The 26713-nt window shown below is 43.4% G+C and overlaps 1 protein-coding gene across 3 annotated transcripts; it reads right to left on the bottom strand.

The window, feature by feature from the left end:
- Nucleotides 1–26346, bottom strand: cdk19 (cyclin-dependent kinase 19). 3 transcript variants are annotated; one of them, XR_006956207.1, is made up of 14 exons: nucleotides 26078–26346; nucleotides 23845–23920; nucleotides 14643–14753; nucleotides 14315–14455; nucleotides 10029–10086; nucleotides 8973–9104; nucleotides 7789–7932; nucleotides 7555–7624; nucleotides 7392–7464; nucleotides 7163–7260; nucleotides 6748–6826; nucleotides 5903–6115; nucleotides 2850–3670; nucleotides 1–2604 (listed from the first exon to the last, which is right to left on the bottom strand). XR_006956207.1 is itself a non-coding variant. In XM_047021500.1 (13 exons), the coding sequence occupies exons 1-13, from the start codon at nucleotides 26203–26205 to the stop codon at nucleotides 3557–3559; spliced, it is 1437 nt and encodes a 478-aa protein (XP_046877456.1). In that variant the 5' UTR covers nucleotides 26206–26346; the 3' UTR covers nucleotides 1–3556. The 3 variants fall into 3 exon arrangements, 1 of the variants encoding a protein (XP_046877456.1); XR_006956206.1 differs by having other exon boundaries at nucleotides 1–2696; XM_047021500.1 differs by having other exon boundaries at nucleotides 1–3670.
- Nucleotides 26347–26713: the final 367 nt, after the last annotated feature.

The following is a 26713-nucleotide window of genomic DNA, read 5'->3' on the forward strand; positions in this document are numbered from 1 at the left end:
AACATTAAATACTTTTTTATTTACCACTAAATATTTCAGTAATAACAGTGCATTTAAAGACAATTATTCAATATTTATATGAGAAATTATTCAAATGTGTTCTTATTTACAGCATTTTAAAACATTTAACTGTGTTTCACCAATGGGTTAGGTCAATATCTAAGAGAATACAATCCTCCATAACTTTACATTGTATATTTTTTGCAGTCTTTAAATTAAAGATCGGATAAAGGATAAAAAACACAGTTGATATTTAGCTGCTTGATGTCAAATAGTGTAAATAACCAGTCAGACTGTAGATGATAATGAACATAAAAAAACAGGAACAAAACATAGAAGTCAAATATACCATAATAGACGGCATAGGAAATAAAAAACAAAATCTTGAATATTCCACCAAGTAGTAAATAAAGACGAACACGGCAAAGGCACTGTCCACACATGAAAACATGTATCACATCAGTAAAACTGGAGGCGAGAGGCCCAGCCCCCAGGTTTGTGTGTAGACTGACTGTGCTGAACACAAGCAGTCAACAGAAGCAAAGGTGTGAATAAACAATCGAACACAGGCAAGACACGGAAAAGGTGTAAAAGGGCCCAACAGCATAAACACTGTCATGGTTCTGTACAATCAGTAACAAGACAAGGTGAATTTGCTTAGATAGTTTGTATCATTAAGTCAGTAACCAACCAACCAGATATGGCTATTTCATTGGACTATAGAGAGCAAACTATAAATAATGATGATGGTAGTTTAGGGTGGTGTGGCGATTGCCTGACTGATTGACAAAGGTCCCTTTCTATTTCTACTGTAGTTAAGGCAGAGGACAGACCTAAACATGGTTATCATATACTCATGAGAAAATAAATATGATTGTATACAATGATATCAATATATATGCATTTCTCTAACAATATTTAATCTATAGTACAATTAACAATTCTTTAAGAAACATAACTAAAGTGAATGCCATCTTACTGAATTCAATATTAAAATTACACAAGGAATAGATATCCCAAATCATTTTTAAAACCACAGTAAATGTGTGATCTGCATGCTTACATTGCAAAACTGAAGCCATTGAACAAGTAAAAGCTTTTCTCTTAGATTTTTGCATAGGAACTGTTTGTCAGTAATTTGCCCCACTGTTACCTGTAGGAGCCCCAGGTTGAATAATACTTTTGACACCTCGCTTATGTAGAGATTCGCAACAGTAAACTATAGTATCCATAATGCTCTTCGGCTGCACTTCATATTTCTTGTACACATAAAAAAGAGATGAAAAAAAACCTTTTGATAGCTGCTGGTTTTGTCACAGACTAACGGACCTTACTGTATAGCCCTGGTCTGCGTGCCAGATCATCAGTCAATAGATGAGAAACAGTGTCAACATGCAAAACATTCTGCTAACTGTAAGGTCTTGGACTGATTCTTTAAAACTAGTGTCTTTAAAAGTCACCTGGTACAACATCTATGGTAATTCAACATCCTGTCAAACATGTTGCTGAGAGTGCTACGACCAAGATCCAGGGGCAGGAGATAGATCCTGACAGATCGCTCAGTATAGGGAGGTACAGTATCTACAAATCCACACCTTTGACATATACAGAGGCAGTGCAGTCTCAACTGCATATGTTCCCAATTGGTGTGAAAGTGGTGAAATGTGAATCCGTCCATCCTCTCTTACTGGATAGTGCTCTCCATCTGTCACAGGGCTGTTGATCCAAATATACCAGTAGAACATGGCTAGTGATTTCTGGACCATCACAAAGGCAGTTTAAAGAATCATGAAGCAAAACAACTTGATGAAGACTGTCTGGATCGTGTCGACATGTAAAAGTACATTTGTTTCCTTGTCGCTGCGCAGGAGGGGCCATCCAGTTCTGTCTATGGCCACTAGATGTCAGCGAGCGCTCAAACATCCCTTTAAAAACGCCACAGAACAAGTACATGGAGCTCGGACCTCATGTCTGTGCATGTGCAACATCTCTAGGCACAGTGCACATCCAGTCTGCTCATCTTCTTCTCAAGAGAGAGAGACAGAGCGAGAGAGAAAGAGAGAGAGAAATACTACTGGAAACCACTACAAACATCCCACTCTATAACACTCAGTGCACCACCAGGGGGTAGAGTAGAACAGGAAAAAGTGGAGTACATAACACATATTTGTTCCAGCTCCTCATGGATCTGTTCCAACAGTGCAGTTCTTCGACTGGATTGGATAACAAACTTGATTGAAATGTCAAACGGGACAAGAAAACACGAAACAAAGTGAGAATTAAAAAAAAACGACATTGGGCAGTTGCAGTTTCAGGACCGTAGGTGCACTTCTTAGCTGCCCTGTACGACGGTGCGCACATTCAGTGACCTTTGTCCACTCTGTGTCCATTCCTGGACGTGTCGATCCGCGGAGTCCCCAGACCGCCCCTCAGACAGAGGCACACACTCAGAAGCCGCCGGGCCACAAATGAGGTGAAATTAGCGGAAAAAAAAGAAATAGGTTTCTTTGTCACTAAATATGAGTGCAGTGTCAACATCTTCTGACCCATAGTATCTGAATAACTTGGTTGTTGAACCAGTTCAGTGAAGGGTACCTAAAGTTGCTGGAGAATATTACAGAACTTGTAAAAGGGCATTCCGAAAAGAGGACTGTACAGAGATATATAGAAACTTAATTTCTCTCCCAAACAGATGCCTAGGTATAAAAACAAAACAAAAAACCTTCAAACAAGATCAAGATAAATTATTTCATACATCCCTGCAACTGCATCAGCTAGTGAGCTGATTATCATGTGAAAACATGTGATTCTTAAGGGGCAACAGAAAAAGAAAAAAAAGATTCTCTTACCGGCATGAGGCATGAGTCTTCTGTTGGATCTACTTAGGACAAAACCATCTTTTAACAGATTACAAATGATAACAGTAAAGGGTTATTTCCTGTGTTTCATCCTATCTGATCGATATTGGACAATATTTACAAAAACATCAATTATTGAGAGCAAACAAGCAAAAATGTCAATTGAACAAATAGGAAAAGGTGCAATATAGTTTACATCAATGAACAGAGCTGCAGTCCTTCCATGTAAAGAACAAGTTTTTATAAGTGCCATGGTTCAGTATTTGTGTAGTAGGTGTTTAAGGTTACACCTAACCCATGTTTCCTCTCCATAATAAAACCAACCCATTTAGTGAAAAAAACAACATTATGTTCTACAGCCTTGTGAGGCAGGGCTTGTTTTTGGTTCCTATGTTGAGTTTGCCTCCATATTGCAGTACCCTTGACTTGAGTGTGAGGGCATTGTGGACGTAAGGTGGGGAGGGGGGGTGGGGGGTTGACCGGTTGGGGTGGAGGAGCTGGAATGGCCTGACTGTGATCTGAATAACATGTCTGATCAGGAGGCCCGGAGGGGAGTAGAGGCTGGAGCAGAGGCTGGAACCTCGTGGGGGTGGTGGAGCAGAAGCTGGAGCCTCGTGGGGGTGGTGGAGTTGTGCTTGAGGTGGTGGGTTGGTTCCGTGATGACGTAAACGTGGAGCTCCTCTGCTTCTAAGAGGAACTCAGTAGCGATGAGACTGGTGGGACTGATGGGAGGACGAGGAGTATCCCATGGTGCTCTGGGGCTGGGCGGAACCTTGGACGTTGCTTTGGTAACCATGGCGGGAGCTGGAGTGCTGGTGAGAAAATGAACGGAGAGAAAATGATTAACGTTTGACGACAATGAGACGTCACGGTTTGTTGTTTGTGACTCTGCAAAACTAAAAAGATACCCTCGTTTAACCTTGGAATTGTTTCAAAATCACGCATCTGCAACATAAACGTTTCAACAACTCCTCTACTTTCGGCACCTCGAGAACATCTGTTTGTCACAAGGTGCCTTTCAGACAGTAACACTAAAACAGTGACCGTTCATGATGTGCGTACCAACACCAATACTGCACTTTCCAGCATTTCCTGCTGTTCACCCACAGTTCTGCTAATTACCAAAACTGGTGACCTAAATTACAGCGATTTACCCTGACCTACAAATCTATAACCTGAAATAGCCCTTGTCTATGACACTGGGGAGATAAAAAAAATAAAAAATAGAAATTACATGAAAAAAGAAATAGAAATGGATTGGGGCTGACTTCTCAACATACTGATGGACACTTGTGGAATTTAAGACAGCACGCTATTTGATCTGATACGCGAGGTAAGCAATAAGGTTCAGTTATGACAATGGTCAGTCATGTGTAGACAATCAAAGTACAAAACGGTGACAACATTTATCTATCCTCAGAGCAAATATTTCAGACATATTGAAACTATATTTAAGACTGAGGACACGGGAATATATCAAACAGCCATCACAACACCAACCCCCTACTAGGGGGGGGGTCAGATGGCTGAGCGTTTAGGGAGTCGGGCTATTAATCAGAAGGTTGTTAGTTCGATTCCCAGCCGTACCAAATGACGTTGTGTCCTTGGGAAAGGCACTTCACCCTACTTGCCTCAGGGAAAATGTCCCTGTACTTACTGTAAGTCGATCTGGATAAGCGCGTCTGCTAAATGACTAAACGTAAATGTACTATAATAAACCTACTACTTCCAGGTTGAAAAATAGATATGTGACTGACTGACTGACTGACTTGTACCTGACCTTGTATATGACTCATTGTGCCAGTCTGAGAAAAACCCACATCAAGATCTATTTACCCAATTCACTACTTAATGACCAGGGGTAGGTGGCAGATCTGGACTGGGGTGCATCTATATCCACCCCCCCCCCCCCCCCCCCCCCCCCCATACACATCGTGTGAGTGGTGCAGAGGGGGACAGAGCAGTGCATTATGGGATTGCCCGGGGGAGAGTGATCAATGAGGAGGAAAGTAGGGCGCTGAATGTGACGCCAAACTAGCCAGCTCTGTCCCATTCTGTTCCTCAGAAAGGGGGGATATTTATACATCGGCTAAAGCTTGACTGTGAAGATCCCAACAGCTGCCCACATGCAACCTCAGCCCAGGCTAAACATAGCACCTGCTGGTACCCCTTTCAACAGCCCCCAGCGGAGGTACAGGCAAGGTCAGAGAGACCAGCTTTATCTCAACCTTGCTTATGTTCTAACACATACTCTTTCACTCTCTCCCTCCCTCTCACACCCCACGGTTCACAATCACTCTTTCTCTCTGCCGGTCCCACACCCCGTGAACAGGCCCGAGCCAAAGATAGAGTCGGCGCCAGGACAGAGGACAGCAGAGAGACATGCCGGCTCAGTGTTTGACTCTATCCTTTATCAGCAGGCTGGTGTGAACCAAAGAAAGGACATTATCTTCCTGATAAAATATGTCTGGCATTGCAGTTAGCCAGCGTCATACCTCCACCATGCCAGAGTTAAATCCCTTCACTGTCTGGTCTCTCAGAGCAAAGCCTGAGTGCTCCAGGCCAAAGCTTGACACCTTGTTTCGACCCCTAAGTTAAAGTGTCAAAGGTGGCTCACGTTTTTGCTGTTTTACTCCACCCATTTGTATTGTTGACATACCCAAGTTTACCAGGTACAAAAATAACAGCTTAAATGGTTAGTAAAGGTGCCTGTGTGGTCCATTGGTGAGACTAATCTGACCTGGTACTCTGATGGTCCATTGGTGAGACTGATCTGACCTGGTACTCTGATGGTCCATTGGTGAGACTGATCTGACCAGGTACTCTGATGGTCCATTGGTGAGACTGATCTGACCTGGTACTCTGATGGTCCATTGGTGAGACTGATCTAACCTGGTACTCTGATGGTCCATTGGTGAGACTGATCTAACCTGGTACTCTGATGGTCCATTGGTGAGACTGATCTAACCTGGTACTCTGATGGTCCATTGGTGAGACTGATCTAACCTGGTACTCTGATGGTCCATTGGTGAGACTGATCTGACCTGGTACTCTGACTGCAGGACTCCCGTGCCTGAGGAGGCTCCTGAGGGCCCGATGCGAGGTTTCTTGTTCGGGGGCCCCTGGTCCTGGCTGTGTTGAAGACCCCCGCTGGGATTGGCCCCTGTGCCCCCTGAGGTGCCATTGGTCTGGGCCGGGTTCTGCTGTGAGGGGGCCTGCTGGGCCACGGTCTGCTGCTGGGTCTGGTGCTGCTGCGTCTGGGAGCACAAACACACACACGCGGAGACACACTCAAACACACGTAAACATTTCCGACACCACCCTGGTTGCACGTCACTGCGGCATGAAAGGACGTAACTATTCTTACCACACATCGACAACATTTCCTATGAAACCATCAAACAAACCCTGATTTCAGAAAACGGGTTTTCAACGCGTAGCCACGTGAACAATAGGCCATTGATCGATGCGTGTCATTGTTTACAGCGATGTGGGACTGAGGCCTTGAAAGTACTTGCTTGAGACGGCTTACAGGAATCCCACTGCCCCTCTGGCTTGCATGGTTCTCATGGGGTTCTATGCCAAGACACGTGAACTGGTCAGCTGAAACAATGAGGCCCTGTCATGCCTAGCAAGCCTGGCTGGCGGAGGGCTGGCACCCAGCCTGACTGCGAGGCAGCACTTGGATCAGACGCTGCCTTTTTGACAGTAGCAGTGAAGGCACAGAAGAGCCTCTGGATTCGTAGAATCAGTGAGGTTGACATCCTTTTACTGGAACTCACGTGATGTTCTCCTCTACACTGGTGTTTGATGCACACGCTAATGAACACGTGTATGGTGAATGCAGATGTGTGGACGTTTGGTTGCAATTTACTACTTCTGGTTTTACCTTCTCAGTTTTTTCTTCTGGCTCGTCTTCATTTAGAAACTCTCGTTTTGGGTAGGGTATCTGACACCCAGCAAACACACTGAAAACAAAGACAAATGAGCTTGTTTATAAATGGGCCAACTGCCTGGAAAAAAGACATCATTCTTTATCTTTCTGTGATAATAAACATATTTCCTTCAGTGAAGAAAAGAAAACAGCACACCAGACATCCTAAAAACAAAAACACATGAATTATGATTCATGAGGTTTTCAATTCAGTTCACTGAAATAATGACCACTACATCCTTGGACCATAAGGACTAGAGAAAATCTCTCCTCTCTCTCTCTCTTTTTATGTGAAGGGAAAAGGAGATGAGGAGAGAAGACAATTCAAGGACGAACTTTAGAGATTCAGTGATGAAGTATTGAGTCTTACTCAGACGTTGGTAAGGGGTCCTCTAAGAAGTAGGCGTCCTGCAGTGCCTGTTCAGAAGTGATCCTTTTGGTAGGGTCCATTGTGAGCAGTTTCTGGAGCTGCCATTATCAATAAACATCAATAAACATCTTATCAATTACAGTATTGCTTGACTGTGCAGATATCACAATGTCCATAAACAAACACTGGGTTCCACAATGTACCAGAGAGGTTTGTGTTGTGTCCTTACCAACAAGAAAACTTTGCTGTCGGGTTTAACTTTATGCTTCTCCATGTATTTGATTAGGCTGCTATTTGCATACCTGAGGAAGCATGGAAAACAGGGAACATGACAAACAGACCAAACCAGATGGGAGGCCATCCCAAGCAGGTCTGTGCACACTTCTACTAACGTTGTTCTTCTGAAGTCTTTCTGGAGTGTAGGGTACTCCGGCATCTTACGGATATCTTCCCAATCTTTATCTGGGGAGACATTTTAGAAACATAAAGCAAAATAACTCAATTACTACTGGCCGTAAAAGCACTGACATGCATTTAGTTGGATGACAACACATCAAAAAGACAAGGGGGTTGGTGAATTGGACGACATCTGGGAGGTGTTTCTAGTCACGTGTGTTTTCACAAACCTGCAGGGAAGCCCATGACACTGAATATCCTGTCCAGCTGATCGTGGTGGAAAGGGTTACTGGTCTTGATGTCTTCCTGGCGACAGTGAAAGATTGGCTCCGACGTCAAGAGCTCAGCAAAAATGCAGCCGATTGCCCAGATATCTGAAAGGGAACAGCTGTACTTATCCTGCAAGGTCCCACACTGTCAGTCCAGAACCCCCTTACCCTTCCACAGAACACAGATTAGAGGATATACTGTCATATGAAGAGTAGCAGTAAATGACCTTAATTGAGAAGAAACATGGTGACTAAACTACTATCTTTTCTCAGACGTGTGACATAATCGTAACATTTTGTGACAGGGCCACTGTAACAAATGTACTGTGTCTGAATACTAAAAGCGAAAATGACATTCCTTTACTTCCTTCTGCTCTGGGGGGTTATGTGGGCGAAGTAAAATATTTTGCAAAACATATTCTGGCTTGGACTCTGATCAAGTCAACACTCAAGACTTCCTGGAATTAAATCTAATTATACACACCCTTCCAAAAAGATAGATGCCATAAACCACTTCATGTCACGTTCACCTACACCCACAGAGTATGTTTTTTAACCTTTACACCTTCACGTTATTGGAGAACATACTTCTGTTCTGAGAAGTTTACGCGTTCCTCCCTTCACAGCAAACACCTCCACAGTCAGACATCGGGGCAACAGAGACCCAGAGTTCAGAGCTGCATGTTGAGCAGTTAGTTATCTAGTACCGCCTCTCTGAAACCTGGTCCTCCAAGACTCCCTGTCCTGCATGTTCTAGAATGATTCCCTACTCCAACACACCTGATTCAAATGAAAGGCTTGTTATCAAGTTCGGCAAAAGCCTTCAGTCGTTTGAATCAGGTGTGTTGGAACACTGAAACATCTAGAACATGCACGGCAGGGGGTCCCGAGGACCAGGGCAGGGGGTCCCGAGGACCAGGGCAGGGGGTCCCGAGGACCAGGGCAGGGGGTCCCGAGGACCAGGGCAGGGGGTCCCGGCGAGGACTAGGGTTGAGAAAGCCTGATTCTATTCTGTATGATTTGGTTACATATTTGAATGGGCATGGAAATTCTAGGATTGACAAACACAAAATTGTCTCTTCACTGTTTCAGTCTAATTCTACTTCGGACTATATACCTCTAAGGTCCTGGTTCTGTCGACTCACCGATAGCTTTGGTGTAGTGGCGGGCTCCTAGCAAGAGCTCAGGCGCCCGGTACCAGAAGGTCACCACCACCGGGTCAAGGTCAGCTAGCGGCTTCAGAGGAGAATTGAAGAGCCTCGCGAAACCCATGTCAGCTGAGTAACCAAGGAGACAGAGAGGAACAGTATCAACATAGTGTGGACATAGTATCAACACGGTAGTATCAGGAGTAAGGTGCTCTCGTACAAGGCCACAGTCTTGAAGAGAGATCTGCCATGGGCTCACATATCAACCAAGCCAACTAGACAGGGTCTGAACTGGGACTCCAGTTTCAGGACGTCCTTTAAGAAAGCCATACCATGATGGACATGTTTATCTCCTGAACACCTGTCCTGCAGATCAGGTGTGTCCACTACAGTGTAGGTTTGAATCCTTGGTATGGATAAGTAGTGTTGGGTATTCGAGAACCGGTTACATTGGCTCAAGGACTCGTATCCAGTTCCCAGACCGACCTACTGTCCTGCCTCATGCCGGATGACCGGAATTACCTCCTCAAGCAATGTGTTGAGCACCGCGGCAGATAACGTCTGTTGCTGAAAGTGACTCCTATGCTTTGCCAGAATGTTGTGTAGTGGGTGTGCAGTGTGTTGGTCTCTGTTCTCCTCTCTGACAGAGTGAAGGCTGTGGAGTTATAAGCACTCTTGACACTTTGCATATAACAGTCCTATTTTCTCTGGTGTGTAAAATAAAACAACTGGCTGAATGTGGGTAGTTTTGATGGTTGGGGTTTTAATCACTGTGGTCTGTCAGGTAAAAGTATGACATCTCCTGGTGCCCTGCCAGGGAATGTATCACCAAGCCATGACAGGCTCAAGGGCTCCAGTTTCACTAAAACAATAACCAAGCTCTGGCTTGGCATTGCAGACATCTTCCCATAATAGCTGCTCTTACGTAACTCCGCTTGTGTGAAATGCTTCCAACAACTCACTCAGTCAATATGTTACTTGATAGGTTGCTAAAACCGCGTGTGTGATGCATGACCAGGTGTGTGATGCATGACCAGGTGTGTGAGCCTGTACCGATTTTCACTCTTCCTCGTTCCGGTCCCTCTCCCATCACCAGAATGTTGGCTGGTTTCTGGAGGGACAAAGAATAACAGAAGAAAAATTGCCTTTAGTTATGGGATCAGGACAGGCCCTAGGTCACTAACTTCACAATCTTTGGAATACATTTACATTTAGTCATTTAGCAGACGCTCTTACCCAGAGCGACTTACAGTAAGTACAGGGACATTCCCCCCGAGGCAAGTAGGGTGAAGTGCCTTGCCCAAGGACACAAATCATGTGGCACGGCGGGGAATCGATCTGGCAACCTTCTGATTACTAGCCCAACTCCCTCACCGCTAAGCCATCTGACTCCTTCACTTACTGTAAGTCGCTCTGGATGAGAGCGTCTGCTAAATGACTAAATGTAAATGTAACTGAGTCTACATACGCCAAATCCCAATAACTGTACTTGTGCAACAGGGCACTCATCATACACCCTTCTCCATCTGTTTCTCCCCTGAGTCGCACTACGTGAATCTGAAATCTCACAGGATTCAGTCAGCTCAACAAACACGGTCTGTTGCTATAGGAACAGCACTTATAATGAGCTGTATTATTCAAAACAGCAAGAAGACACACACACACCTCTATCAACAAACACAAAGTTATTTACATGATCAAATGACTGGGCCTGGATCTTCCTTCAACTTATGAACACCTAGGTTCATCGGTTCAGTCTAAAGACATTCATATCCCTGAACCTGTGTGCCAAGAGAATGATTCCCTGAACAGGAAAAACAGTAATTACCATAACGCCTGAATAAAACACAAACTGAATGACTGGAAAACGTAAATGCAAATCGCACAGATAAAAATGGATCTTACAATAACAAGGTACCCGTGCTGAATTATTACTGTTTAGACATTATGACCTGCCCCTTGTTTCCAAACCCCCATCATGTTAAGCTTTGCAGTCAGTAGGTAACATTCAGCGACTTAAGAGGGGGAACTTAATACTCTGAGGGACTGTCAATATGATCCCCAACGTCCTGCCTGTCTTTAGAAAACAATATTACCGCGTCAAGTCCAAAATAGTCATGCGCCAGAGACACACTACAGTATAGCCAAGTCATTATTAATTCAGCTCCTTTGTCCTGGCTCCGGCAGTAGCTAGTGTTTCCTTTTTTTCCTGGCACATGTTTCATGATTAAGTAATGACCCTGTTTCGTTTTTTGCAGTCCCACATTCCATACTGCATGTGAATTATGGCTGTGCAGGCCTGCTGATGCCACAGGACAGGGCACACCTTCACACAAAGGACATTCATTTACATTTAGTCATTTAGCAGACGCTCTTATTCAGAGCGACTTACAGTAAGTACAGGGACATTCCCCCCCCCCGAGGCAAGTAGGGTGAAGTACCTTGCCCAAAGACACAATGTCATTTGTCACGGCTGGGAATAGAACCGGCAACCTTCTGATTACAAGCCCGATTCCCTAATCGCTCAGCCACCTGTATTATAGTTTCTCTCCCCAACGTAGTGGGACACACATTACTGGGGGGACGAGCTATACACGGTCCAATAATATTCCACGACCTCATGAAAGGACATGCCTTCAGGAGGATCATGCGCGGAAACGGGCAGGTGTGAGAGAGAGAGCTTAGACACTCGACAACAGCAAACTAAAAATAGTTCCTATTTGGTGTCCTCATTTCTTCCTACTGGCTGTCACGTATGGATTTTTCCACAGGTAAGCGTTATGCATTACAGTCACCTGCATGCTTTTCTTCTCCGAGAAGGGAGGTTTAGTACATGAGCGCACATCGGGTGAACATCCCTCAGCCCCGCTGTGAAGCTGCAAAGTCAGCAAGATGGCAGAGGAGCAGGAAGGCTCTCCATGCGTGGAGTAGTGGTGTGATTTGCACTGGCTGCTCTCTGTTACATAACATGGGCTGGAGGAGGGGGTGGGGCAGGCTGGGAGCTGCCTTCTGGAGTGGGGGAGGGGAAGGGGGGGTTGCTCTCTGCTTCTCTGCTTCTGCTTTCTCTCCCTCCCTCTCTCTCTCTCTTTCTCTCTCTCTCTCTCTCTCTGTCCCTCCCTCCCCCTCTCTCCCTCTCTCTCTCTCTCTTTCCCTCTCTCTCTCTCTCTCTCTCTCTCCCTCTCTCTCTCTCTCTCTCTCTCTCTCTCTCTCTCTCTCTCTCTCTCCAACACACAGACCCAGAAGGTTGACTGTTATGTAAGTGCTGAAGAGGTAGAGGCATGAAAGACATGCTGTTACCAGTGTCTACCCCTGTGGCTACTGATAAAGGGCTGGGTTAGAATGTGTGTGTGTGGTGTGTGTGTGGTGTTTTGGCCCCTCTGGAGAACAGGAATGCTGCTCTTGTTAATGCTCACCTACTCCTTAGACCAACAGACCTACCCTCGCATGAATAGTAGAGTGAACCTGTAGCTTGATAACTCAAACATACATCAACTTTGAGCCGTCAGAAGACGGAATGGGTAACTTTCCAAAAAAAGTAATTGAGCAATTTTTTTACCCTTTTCAAAGAAACATCAGAAGTTCTGTGAAATTCACAAGAAACATGTTCAAGCTGACGATGTAACAGATTACAACGCAATGTAGTGTGATAGCAACCACTGGAGAGACCATAATAGCAGGAAGTGCTATCTTTGAGAAAATACACTGAAACACTGCATCAACACTTCAGCCTTGGTCTCAAGTCAGACACAGCGCCGCAACAAGGAAATTCATCCTGTACTAACGAAAACAACTATTAAGAGCCGGAAGAGTTGGAGCTTAGATAAGAGACTAGCTCCAATAAGACAAAACAGCCCTGGTTACCATGTGAGTCTTATAAAACACCACAGCCGTAAACTGTGGACCGTGCGGCAGGACTAGTGCAGGACTTGACCCTTGAGGTCACACACACAAGAAATCCAACATGCTCCCTTCTCCCTCCCCTTCAACAGACTGCACTCAATCAACCTTCAGATTGGTGAAGAGTCCTTGACCCCTGTGATCCCCTCCCAAGGTCCGCGTGCGTAGGCATAACATAGACTACTGTACGCACCCTGTGAACTGATCCAGACTGCTGTTGCCCAGTCAGGATGAGTGAGAACAGCAAGGGAAGCCCCCTCTCTGATCCCTGGGTATTTATGTGCAGCAGCCCGTCAGTCCAGGCACCACCAAGCCATTTGGGATTGCCGGGGTTATTATGTAAGAGGGGATGGTCTGATAAAGGCTTTATAAGATTCCTGAAGCGAAGGGATTTGGTGGCCTGTTCAGCCTTTCCAGTGTCGGAAGTCAACTCCCATCAACTGACTTACTGTATGCTTGGCCAGCGATTAGTGGGTGTTGAAAATAAGTAAGGAACAGCTGTGACTTTTACAGTGGATTGGATCCTATACTCTTTCATTCAGTCACATACAAATTGTTGTATGTAACTAATCTAGCATTACCCTGCCCAATTGAATCATCCTATTTTGCTCTACTGTGCTTACTCCAATTAATGCTGTGCTGTTGTCCGTTGAGATTTCAATCATTTGTTACAGAAGGAACATGACCCTTTCTGGGGAACTGAAGTTTCAATGATACGAGATAAAAGATAGAGAGACAGTATTCTCTAAGCTTTACTTTGCCAGATAAGAGAGATGAGACAAAAAAGAGTGAACGAGAGAGAGAGAGAGAAGTCAACCCTGTGACATTGTTTGACTAAGGCCAGGGACTGACCTCTGGCACATTGAGCCAGGCGATAGTGAACAGGTGAACTGACAGCCTTTCCAGGAAAGTACTGTGGGAAAACTGCAAAGGAGAAAATCTCACAGAAGTGCTACATATTGTTGGAGGGGATGGAAGGAGGAGGCAGTCGGGTGGATGGGTCATTCACTATGTCAAGACACCCAGCTCCACAGCCAAAGGCATAGAGGAATGATAACAAAAACCTCCCTATGGTATAACAACACCTGTGCCAGAATAACACAACCTGACTAGCTGGAAACCCTCCAAGTCCCTTCCTGTTGCTATCATAACAAACTCTTGGGAAAATATGATTAAGTGTTGAGGTTCAAATGGAGAAGTTGGGCATGTGGGTGTGCACTAGTGTGTGTGTGCATGTGTGTGTGTGCGTGTGTGTGGACACAGAGGAGCCAGACGGTGATCTTAAAACACAAGCAACACAAGGACCAGCAAAAAAAAAGAAGCTAAAATGTATTAGATATTCACGATTTTCAATTTTACATTGTCGTCAAAATTATTCAGATTAATATTCAATATATTTACGACTCTGTGATCAGTGGTAACATTTGAACAGTGGCACTGACCAGATCTCTGTGCAGCACCCAGTTGGAATGTAGGTAATGAATTCCATCCAGAATCTGATACAGGAGTGATTTGACCATCCCTCGTGGCAGCTGCATGGGTTTCTTGTTGGCCTTGGAAGCCCGGTGAAACTTGATGATGTGCTGAAAGGAAGAAATCAGACCCACTGATACAACTTAGGCTATCCTAGGATGGCATTGGTACATCTTTGCCCGTGATTGAAAAGATGAGAATAGAGGGTTTGAAATTCATCCAATCGGGTGTTAATTTTTTGGGGGGATTTGGGACGTTGGCATGTTTCACAGAAGGTGTCAGTAATGCTTCACTCACCCAGAGGTCATGTTCGGCATAGTCAAATAGGAGCCACACCTTCCTGTCGCTGTGGGAGAGGAACACTTTCTGCAGCGCTATCACGTTGGAGTGGTTCAACTCTCGTAGCAGCTGGCGAGAGACAGACAAGAGGAACATTCAGGAATAATTATTCAAATACAGGCGTTAACGATTAGAAGACTTTCATTTTAAAGACTTACAGTACATCTAATTAAAAAGGCAGAAAGATTTGTGTGTGTTAGTAGCTCAATTATCGCAAGTATTTAGGCACTATGAAGTTCGACGTTAGTAGTCTTGCTTAGGCCCCAACACGAAACTCGTGACTAAAACTTGATATCTTATTGGTTGAAAAGGTTTATAAATATTTTTGGGAAAAAAAGTTTACAAAAAATTTGAAACTTGGTTGTGCTGTGTTGTGTGTGAAAAGAAGGTATCGAGAACAGTTAACAAAAAAAAAATTCTAAAGACAGTTTCGAAAGGTTGAAAAAAAGAAATTGTATGAAAGAAAATGTAGAAAATAATATTTATTTTTCTTATTTTGAAAAAGCTTAGAAAGGTTGAAAATGTTGATAAACTCCACTGTAGCTCCTCTGATGCGCTCTCTCAGCTATGATGAACTTCAGATATTCTGCTTCAACACTCAAAAGTCTGCAACAGGCTAGCCTACAGTCTGCAACAGGCTAGCCTACAGTCTGCAACAGGCTATTCTACAGTACACATCACCAGTCTGCAACAGGCTAGCCTACAGTCTGCAACAGGCTAGCCAACAGTCTGCAACAGGCTAGCCTACAGTCTGCAACAGGCTATTCTACAGTACACATCACCAGTCTGCAACAGGCTAGCCTACAGTCTGTAACAGGCTGGCCTCCAGTACACATCACCAGTCTGCAACAGGCTAGCCTACAGTCTGCAACAGGCTAGCCTACAGTACACTTCACCAGTCTGCAACAGGCTAGCCTACAGTCTGCAACAGGCTAGCCTACAGTACACATCACCAGTCTGCAACAGGCTAGCCTACAGTCTGCAACAGGTTAGCCTACAGTACACATCACCAGTCTGCAACAGGCTAGCCTACAGTCTGCAACAGGCGTGTCTACAGAACACATCATTTAATGGCCTTCTGTTGTTATGATATTATTCCTTAATCGGTTTGACACAGCCTTTCTTACTTTGTCGTTTTGACAAACGGCTAAATCCATAATCACTTGTGCCCTTTACAGTTACTACGGTGACAGTGGGAGGCCCAAGGGGGGAAAGAGCTGAAAGAGATCATAATCCTATCCACAGAATGAATTATTCAACATTACGGTTAATGTGATTACTCTGTGTGTCACCTAACCTAAAACCCAAGGAAAAATACCTTTGCCAGTCTTGGCCGACACCTTATACTAAACACGAAACCAGGACAGCGGCTCACAGTGCACGGCTGTAATTTCAGAGTGTCTGTCCATCTCAGACACAGTTACTGAGAACACTGGCTCTCGGCACTTTCAGAACGTAAACGTACCCCTCTGGAACTCTCGATTCCCAGGAAAGGGAAGAGGGAGGGGGAGGGGCCTTCAGAGAGCAGAGTGGATGGGAAATAATGCTGTGATTGTGTGAAGCATGTTTGATTTGGCCTTTGAATGGGGAAAAAATTAAGACGGGGGTTATTGAGGTGTTTAATTCAGCCTAATCCTGCAGCTATGACACGGCATTGTGCTAATGAGTCCATGGCTTATGGACACGCCACGCTCTTTGGTGGCACACTTCGGTCCTAGAGCCCCCCACAAACCAACCAGGCCAGGGGGTATTCCAGAAAGCAGGTAATGCGACATAAACGGGTAAATTAACTCTCCATCTGACACATTACATTACATTTCATTTTAGTCATTTAGCAGACGCTCTTATCCAGAGCGACTTACAGTAAGTACAGGGACATTCTCCCCGAGGCAAGTAGGGTGAAGTGCCTTGCCCCAGGACACATTGTGATTTGGCACAGCCGGGAATCGAACCAACAAACTCTGATTAATAGCCCGACTCCCTAACCACTCAGCCATCTGATCCTCCTGACACACAATGTTGTAGCAACGCTGGGTGTCAGCTACCTGGGTATGTGTCCTAACCTGCTTGCTGAAGTACCCTCTTGCTCTGCTTGTTCCACTACTTTCTCACACACACACACATACACAAACACAGCCCCAAAAAACTATGGGCTATCAATTGGTTTCATCCATAAAACATAGCACTCTCAATGCAATCAATACAAAGCCAATGTGGATTAGTCCAAGGTTATGTTAGGTTGTCACAGTGGGCACATCTCTAATGCCAATCTTTGTGTAAATCAGTTTGAAAATGCCTGTCCAGAACAAATTAATCAGAAAAGGATTAATCAGAAGAAGAAAAAGAAAATTGGTACAATATAAAAATTTAAAACAAGAAAAACTATCTTATTTTCCAGTGCAGGGTTTGTGTGGAAAGGGTAGTGTGGCAAAAAGAATAGACCAATCCATTTGTCCCTGTTCTGAGGGAAAAATGGGTCATGCTTTTAAACAGCTTCACAAGAGAATGTACTCACTGGACATGTCCTAAACAGACCCAGCTGAACCAGACTAGGCTAGGATAACCATTACACCTTTAAATAAGCTAACCCTAACATGAGGGGTACTTTCCTGTACCCAAAATAGGCATAGTCCTAAAGTGAAAATGGATTTGCTTTTCAGGCATCAACATTGCTTGGAAAACCAGGCCATTGTTTTGCAAGTTACAACTTGCTGGCTACACTGGCGGAACAGATAAAACATGGAATTGTGTCTAACTCATGCTCAACACAAGTCAAACACTCACACACACACACACACCAGAGAAGAAGAAGATGCAGAAGATAAACAGATCAGCCCGGTGCTGTAAAGCTCTGATTAATGACCTGGAGTCTCTCATGCGGCTCCAGAGCACTGGGTCGATGAATCCACAGCCGGTTGCCATGTTTGGATCTGAGACCAGTACTGGACCCAGAGATACAACACGCCTCTGTCTGGCTTTAGAGGGTGTGTGTATGAGAGAGAGAGAGAGAGAGAGAGAGAGAGAGAGAGAGAGAGAGAGAGAGAGAGAGAGAGAGAGAGAGAGAGAGACAGAAAGAGACAGAAAGAGACAGAAAGAGAGAGAAAGAGAGAGTAAGAAAGGGAGAGAGAGAGAGAGAGAGAGAGAGTAAGAAGGGGAGAGAGAGAGAGAGACAGAGACAGAGACAGAGACAGAGACAGAGAGAGAGAGAGAGAGAGAGAGAGAGAGAGAGAGAGAGAGAGAGAGTAAGAAAGGGAGAGAGAGAGAGATAGACATAGAGAGAGAGAAATAGACAGAGAGAGAGAGAGAGAGATAGACAGAGAGAGAGAGAGAGAGAGAGAGAGAGAGAGAGAGACAGAGAGAGAGAGAGAGAGAGAGAGAGAGAGACAGAGAGAGAGAGAGAGAGCAAGACAGTGAGAAAGAGGAAAAAAAGAGAGAGAGAGAGAAGCAGGCCAAGCTTTTCTCGGAGACCGAACGACCAATTGGCAAGAAAAGCGTTCTCGACAGCAGCCATTTGCTGTGTTATTCAGAGTCACACAGATCCTGCTGACAAAGCTAAAAGCTGTGGTGTTGAGAAACCCTGGTCTGCTGCTCTGAGAGGGATTAACGTAGCATAGTCTTCACCAGAATGGACATCATGATGCAGTTCTTAAGCAGAGGAGAATGCATCAGGTTAGGAATGCATTCTGGATTTGATTGAGCCAGCATTGGCATTGCTCGCTTTAACCGCTTTTTACCAAAGCACATTCATTACTTCTTTTATCAAATTGAATCAGATTTGTGAGCTCTTCCGCAGGACTGACACCCAGTCATTAGCTATCATGTTATACCATAGCAACTCAGTGGGAGAAGAAGTGAACCAACTCCCTAAGCAAACACAACCAGAATATGTTCTTGTTTGCATATCTATCTGGATGACGGTTGGGGGGGACAAAACAGCTGACGCAAGCTCAAATAGCTTGCAAAAACAACAGCAAAGCCACTTGAAGACAGAAAGAATCCACAGCGGATCATTCTGCTGGCTACATTTAATATAATCTATAGTATGATTGCTACCACATGTCTTGTACTACAGCTTCCAACTACACAACCTTTCATAACATCTCCTTTGAGAGAACTATACTTTCTTGGGGAGTATGTTTAGTATGTCTACCTTTAACTTCTCATCAATGCAACAATTATGGTTAGTCAACAGAGAAGAGGGGAGGTTAGTTAACAGAGGGGAGGTAAAATAACATCCTTCTTTGGTTTGTATCTATTAGCATCAGCGATTCATATCTCCCCACATCCTTGAAAACAACCACAAGTTAACACGCACCATGTTTTTGCAGTGCTTTCAATCAAGAGGATAAGAGAATAAAAATAACAGGAGTAAAGGTCTTTTGTCTCATGCTAAGCCCCTAGTCATTTACTTAGACAAAAGCCATTGTTTATAGTAATAAACACGACGCAAAACAAGACTTGTTTCAGGAGTATAATTGAATTCATAAACAATGTTTCAATCCACAAAGGCCAGCCTAAACTCAATAGACTTGTCCTTGGCTTGCACCTGTTAGATGAAGAAATAGGTCCAGTGTGAACAAACTTGCACAATACCCTAAACCTGACACATATGTTCAGTTCAAACTCTCTGACTCACAGACCAAAAAAAGGACAATAAGAAATACTTTGAGATATACCACTGTAAAAACGTGGATCATAATCGTGTGCAAAAACTTTACTTTCTCAGAGCTTTCAGTCTAAGTAAGTGTATTAATTACGGGGCTTCACTCAGTTTATAGTGTTTGTGCACAGTCAACCATCCACACTTGGAGAGCCAGGGGGTTTTGAACCTAGCATCATTCAGATCAGAGGTCAGGGCAGCACGGCTACATGAGAAGACTAAGGGACAGGTGAGTTAAAGGTACTCTCTGTTTAAAACACAAAGCACAGCATCAACAAGAGGTGCAAAGCTGAATGCACGTAAACTGCCAGAGAGTTGTTGCTAGGAATGCTCAAACATCTATAATACAACAGCCTGAATGTATTCCATTCCTCTCAGTGATTGCCTATAATCAAAGAAGTGCATTCGGTTATGAAGCGGTGCAGAATTTAATGATTTTTCCACAACTTCTGAAGGGACAGACCAACATGGAAAAAAACAAAAAGATCTTTAAGCCATTTGAAGTTACAAAACCAATAACACATGGCTGAAAACCATCCACCCCCCTGTTCCCTCCTACCCCCAACCCAATCCCCCCCTCAGTCATGAATGTGGTATGCCAAACTCTGTTACACAGTTCGTTCAACCGAAATGGGAGGGGTGGTTGGGTTTGGGGGTAGGGGGTGGGAATGGTGACACAAAGAGTCCATTGTTCTGTTACAGCGAAGCGGGTCTGGGGGACTTAGAGTGAAACAAATTTCTGGTGGCTCTAAGATTCAGCAGGCAGGAACCCCTGTGTGGAGCTTTCTCCGCTCTGACGATGGGAGGCAAAGGGAGGCGAGGTGAGGAAAGGGGAGGTGAGGGGAGGGACAGGACTAACCTCCTACCTGCCTTTTCCACTCGCTCTGCTCAGCACCGCCCCCCCTCACCCCCACCCCAGAGACCTTGACAGTGCATATCTACTTCACCCTCCCCAGGAATTGTGCAGCCCCCCCACCCCCCGCCTCTTTGCAATCTCTCCCCTTTCCTTGCTTGCTTTAGTACGAGGCCCACCATGTGGAAGCATTCTTTGGGATACTTTGTGTAGGAAACTCCTATGCCTACAGCGTACGCTTATGCCTGCGTCTTGCGTATGGTGGTTAAGTTAGCTGCAATAACACTACACACTGGCAGTCATTACTAAATGATGTGCAATAACTAGACAATAACCAATAACCAGACATACCCTTGTATTGTATAGTTAGACTTGTATAGTATAGTTAGACTTGTTTAAATGTACACCACTTATTTAAAATGTACTCCTATATGTTGAACATATGCACCTTCCTGACAAAATAAATTCCTTGTTTGTGGAAACTTTCTTAAAACCCTTTCTGATTTCTGATTCTGATGACTTACACAATATGTTTGATGAGTCACAGGAATATTTTGATGGAACACGGCTGACTAATACTTTCAATGACGTCATCAGAGATCACATCCAGGGAGGGGCAGTATCATCCAGCTGACAATAGAGAGAGAGGGAGAGAAGATCTGCCACGTGATTGGCTGTGGACTTTCATAAGCTTGGATCTTTAACTTTGAAGAAAACCTTGGCTGGGTTTCCCAGATTGGTTAATAAGCTCTTAACGCTAATATCTTCTTAGGAACGTTCTAAAAGCGCTGTAGAACGCTCTTAGAACGTTTCTAAGAAGCTCTTAGCATTAAGAGCTTCTTAACGGATCTGGGAAACCCGGCCCTTAGTGGTTCACAAAGGCAGGAAATCACATCCACCTAATTATGAATTTATTCCGTTGTCCTGAGAAAATTGAGTAAATGTTATTCCAAATCACTTACTAACATGCGGATTGTTTGAAAAGCAAAATCTTGATTGAGTTATAAAACTGGGCATGGCTTTGAAAGAACCACTCTATTGACAGTTGGCTGAGAATTATCAATGTGTGTTTATTTAAGTACAATCCAACTCCTACCTATCTTCAACTATTCATATAAGATAGTGGTCAAATGCTGTAGAATAAAAAAAATTCAAACTATTTATGTTACGATCCACTACCAGTCATCATCAAGTGATGAGTGTTTTGAGTAAAAAAGTTTATCTCCACAACTAATAGTTACAAATAGCCAGTGCACCTACATTAGACTACATTCCTCGGATCATATGGCACATATCTAACACATATACAGTGCCCTCCAAAAGTATTGGAACAGTGAGGCCAATTCCTTTATTTTTGCTGTAGACTGAAAACATTTGGGCTTGACATCAAACGATGAATGTGAAACCAGAGATCAACGTTTCAGCTTTTATTTCCAGGTATTTACATCAGGATCTGATGCACAAATGAGAAAATATCACCTTTTTGTTCTAACCCACCCATTTGTCACGTGAGCAAAAGTATTGGAACATATGACTGACAGGTGTGTTTTGTTGCCCAGGTGTGTCCTATTACATACATTATTCAATCAATAAATACCACTGAATGTCTACACTCAGGTTCAGATTGGGTAAGATAGGTTTTGTCTATGCAGACTGTATTCAGAGGTGAAAACAACATGAAAACCGGAGCGCTGTCTTTGGGTGAAAAACAAGCAATTGTGAGTCTTAGAGAAGATGGAAAATCAATCAGAGCCATTGCAGAAACATTGGCCATAGCCAGTACAACCATTTGGAATGTCCTGAAGAAGAAGAAAACTACTGGTGTACTAAGTAACAGACGTCGAACAGGTAGACCAAGGAAAACATCAGCAGTTGATGACAGAAACATTGTGAGAGCTGTAAAGAAAGACCCTAAAACAACTGTTAGTGAGATCAGCAACAACCTCCAGATGGCAGGAGTGAAGGTATCACTATCTACTGTTCGCAGAAGACTTCATGAACAAAAGTACAAGGGCTACACCAGAAGATGCAAACCACTCATTAGCAAGAAGAATAGGAAGGCCAGGCTGGAATTTGCCAAAAAGTACAGAGATGAACCTCAAAAATTCTGGGACAAAGTTTTATGGACTGATGAGACAAAGATTAACTTTTACCAAAGTGATGGAAAGGCTAAAGTTTGGAGAAAGAAAGGAACTGCTCATGATCCCAAACACACAAGCTCATCTGTGAAACACGGTGGAGGTAATGTCATGGCTTGGGCTTGCATGGCTTCTTCTAGGACGGGCTCATTAATCTTCATTGAGGATGTAACACATGATGGCAGCAGCAAAATGAACTCGGAAGTCTACAGAAACATTTTGTCTGCCAATTTAAGGAAAGATGCAACCAAACTGATTGGCAGAGCCTTCATCATGCAGCAAGATAACGACCCAAAACACACTGCCAAAACAACAAAGGAGTTCATCAGGGGCAAGAAATGGAAGGTATTAGACTGGCCAAGTCAATCTCCAGACTTAAACCCTATAGAGCATGCATTTTACCTGCTTAAGAGGAGACTGAAGGGAGGAACCCCACAAAACAAACAACAACTGAAAGAGGCTGCAGTGAAAGCCTGGGAAAGCATCAAAAAGGAAGAATGCAAAAGTTTGGTGACGTCAATGGGTCACAGACTTGCTGCAGTTATTGAAAGCAAAGGATTTGCAACTAAATATTAAGTCTTATTCACTTAAATATGTTTTAAGTATATCTGTTCCAATACTTTTGATCACATGACAAATGGGTGGATTCAAACAAAATGTGATATTTTCTTAGTTGTGCATCAGATCCTGATGTAAATACCTGGAAATAAAAGCTGAAACGTTGATCTCTGGTCTCACGTTCATTATTTGATGTCAAGCCCAAATGTTTTCAGTCTACAGCAAAAATAAAGGAATTGGCCTCACTGTTCCAATACTTTTGGAGGGCACTGTAGGTATGTGGGTGTACGGAAACCAGAGTCCATTACATAATATCCAGCTAGCCTGTCACAAGGGTCACATTCGTACCTCTGCTGCTACTTACAGAGAGATGTTGAATGACAAATAGATATGGCACGCCCACCACCACCACAAACATTTCGACTATCCTAATTGGTGTGTTCTGCTTACAACTATCACTGTGAAAACATAAAGCTAGCTACCCCACAGGACAAACTGTAGTTTGGGGTTTTCTGCTTAGAACTATGTTGGGACTAAACGTATCACAGCTGTTTGTGAGAATGGATGCGTATGCATGCATATTTGCACCACCTACGAAGCTGAACAAGGAAGTTCATTGTTGATTCAATAAAGCTTCACTAGTGCACACTTTACCTACTGCAGTAAAATGTTCATGTATTCTTTGTTGGTCATACTGTGTGTACATAATGTTCAGACTGACTAAACAGATATTTCTATATTTAGCAACACCAGCAGCTCAGTGGTGGTATAGCAGCTGCAATGCAGATCTCATTGTAGGAGGATACCAACCTCTTATAGGAGTATATTAATTGTTATTTTGTCAAGTTACGGTTATTTGGTTACTGGATTATAATTCAGATGAACCTATCATTTCTGATGCTTTAAACAATGTAAAACATTCAAAGCCCCTTGAATAGCAGTGGAACTCACTGCGATTTCTCTACACGCAGACATTGATATTCCAGTGCCTTCAATTTGTTTCAGTGCATACTCCTTCTCATCGTTCCTGCAGAGAGACAAACAAAGAAGAGGAAAAGAGAAGAAAGAGAGTTATTATCTGAAAATACGGAGTGTTACGGAACAATATGCCAGATCAACAAAATTCCTTGTTAACCGTAGGAATTTAAGGTAAAGTGTCTGCAACTGTAAGGAAGAGAACCAGGAGGAAACAGGAATGAAACAGGCATGGGATGATTGAGTGCCGGTCAGAACTTTCATGGAACAGTGGAATCCTTGCCATTAGCAATATCCTCTGGCTGGAGATAACTATTCCCTTGCCACAGGAGTGCTCTGTTGTTGTTGAGTGCAGTCTGTATACAGAGTCAGGATCATTTTCCATCTTAGGTCTCACCCAACCATGCAAACTGTCTCTGGCTTCCACTACATTGAGGGCCTTTATTAAACTGATAACCCTGCTTCCTTACAACACAAATATGACATCATGCAGATATGAATATTGTTTTCATATTCTCTATAAACAGCTGGTTGCAGTCGCTCAGCTTGTATTTGTGCCCTTGTAAAATGCTGTTTGAGGACAAATACACCAAAACTGAAATGTAAGATATATTCTGATGTGCACATTGAAATATGTGATGTTAGAACTATTGATTTTCTGAGATAAGCAGTTTTCTAATGTGGGAAACAATACCTAATGCAGACACTTCTTAGAGTTAAGTTCATCTAGTTCATGCTGAAAGGTGCAAGATTGAGTTGTTGAATGTATTCCTTTCTGTGCTACGAAGGCATTTAGCTAGATTTCAGCTCGGCTCCACATAACGGTAATAGTGAATCACATCTGTTCTGGGTATTCACATCTGATTAGTGTCCAGAGGCTCCTGGGGGAGCTGGCGTAGATGCAGAGTGGGCAGGGGCTGTCACACAGTCCACAGCCTGCCTTTTGTGCTCCTCAACAAGCCTGGCCTCTACACTTTCATCTGGCCAAAACCTTGGATCGTTTCCCCAAATGTGCATGCATGTGGAGACTCCCTCTTCAGTTGATGCACATTGGCCTAGAGCATGCTTTCACAGCTTGCCAAAGTGCTACTTTGTATGTTTCTTACTGACAGCGAGAGGAACTTTGTAAAACAGGCTCATAGGGTTGCCTACTACAAAAAGCCAAAACAGCAAGGTGAATCGAATGACAACAGGAAATTATACCAAATAAACTGGAAACAATAAAGGGCAATTTGCCAAAAGCCACTGTGTGTCGCTAGTCTCTCTATTCATTTCAAATGTGTATTTGTGTACAGATACAATAAAACTGTAGAATAGGGTGTCGCTTTAAAATTGAGATTAGAACTTTTGAAAAGTAAAGTTCTCAACGATAAGTTAACCTGTGCATGAAGCTATTTAGTCATTTAGAAACACACGGCTAAAAAGGCACATGGTGTTCAACATGGTGTGTGATCAAATATCAAGTGCAAGTGCAGGTAAGTAGTTAAAAAGCATAACAAATCATATACTATGACAATACTTAAGTGGGTGGTTTTTAACATTGCAAACATATATTTGTTATTAAATATTTTAGTTGTTCTTGCTGTTCTTTCCATTGCTGATGTACACCCCCCCCCCCCCACACACACACACACACACACACACAAACACCCCCCCCCACACACACACACACACCCTTTCATTAATAAAGATAGATCTATCTATGTATCTATCTATCGAGTTCACTCTAGCAAAGTTAGAGGTCATAAAAGGAAACAGTCCTTGGTTACGTATCTTATGTGGTTATCTTATGATTGGGATACACATTGCAGCATTATTGCTGTATGTTTCCTTTTTCGTGGATTATAGCTTCCAAATGATGGTGCTTGGCCAAAGGTGACATTCTTTTAAACGTCAGTGAAAAGCTAAGTTGTTTAAGGAAATCAAAAGATCCCAATATCAACATTGTACCGTCTATTAACCTCGTAACTTACGTTGCAAGTTTCCTCAATTCCTATGAACAGTCTTTCAAAAAAAATAAACATCACCGTGTTGTTTAGGGGGAGGATCGTTGTAAGTGAGTGCGTACATGAAAACAAAAACACAGACACGGGCTGCCCTCGGGGTGGTTCAAATCAATTCACCATCCATCGTACAAAAGGGTAGTGTTTCTTAACATTATCTGTAATCAGTTTATTGTGTGTAAACAATAACGTTTTCAAAATCTTACCCGTCTTTGCGCTTAGCTTTATAAACGTGCCCGTAGGTGCCTCGACCCACTTTGCAACCTTCATATTCGAACAGATCTTCTACTCTCTCCCTTTCGGCCGCCAGCTTTGTTTTGAAGTCGTAATCCATTTTAACCCATAAATATGTCTTAATTTACTATAAAATAAAATATTAATTATTACATGCATTAATTAAATAATCTTGGTCGTTTTATTCCCCCACCATTTCCTTGTTTAGGATTTTGGTCTGCTCCGTTTAATGTTCAGTGGCTCGTTGACGTTTCTAATTGGCACGCAAGGATTTCTGGGCAATGTCGTTTTATAGATACACCAGCTAATGGACAGTGTGTAACATCAAGGTCTATAAAAACTACAACCCGCATTTCGCACTGCAGTTACTGTAGATGCGCACTCATGAACTCAAAATATGCGGGAAGAACTGGTTTATAGTCCCTGGTACACATTTAACTCATATTTACACGTGCAAGCTTACGCTGTTTGGTATGTGACAAACGTGCGTATTGTGTGTATTGAATGTCTTCAACAAAATACTTAAGGCATTCACTCATAATGTGCATTGCAAGTGCATTTCCTTCTAGCTTCTATTTATATCTGCTTGTGAACGATACATTTTCAAT

Source organism: Hypomesus transpacificus, chromosome 6, assembly GCF_021917145.1.
Source record: "Hypomesus transpacificus isolate Combined female chromosome 6, fHypTra1, whole genome shotgun sequence".
Classification (NCBI taxonomy): Eukaryota; Metazoa; Chordata; class Actinopteri; order Osmeriformes; family Osmeridae; genus Hypomesus; species Hypomesus transpacificus.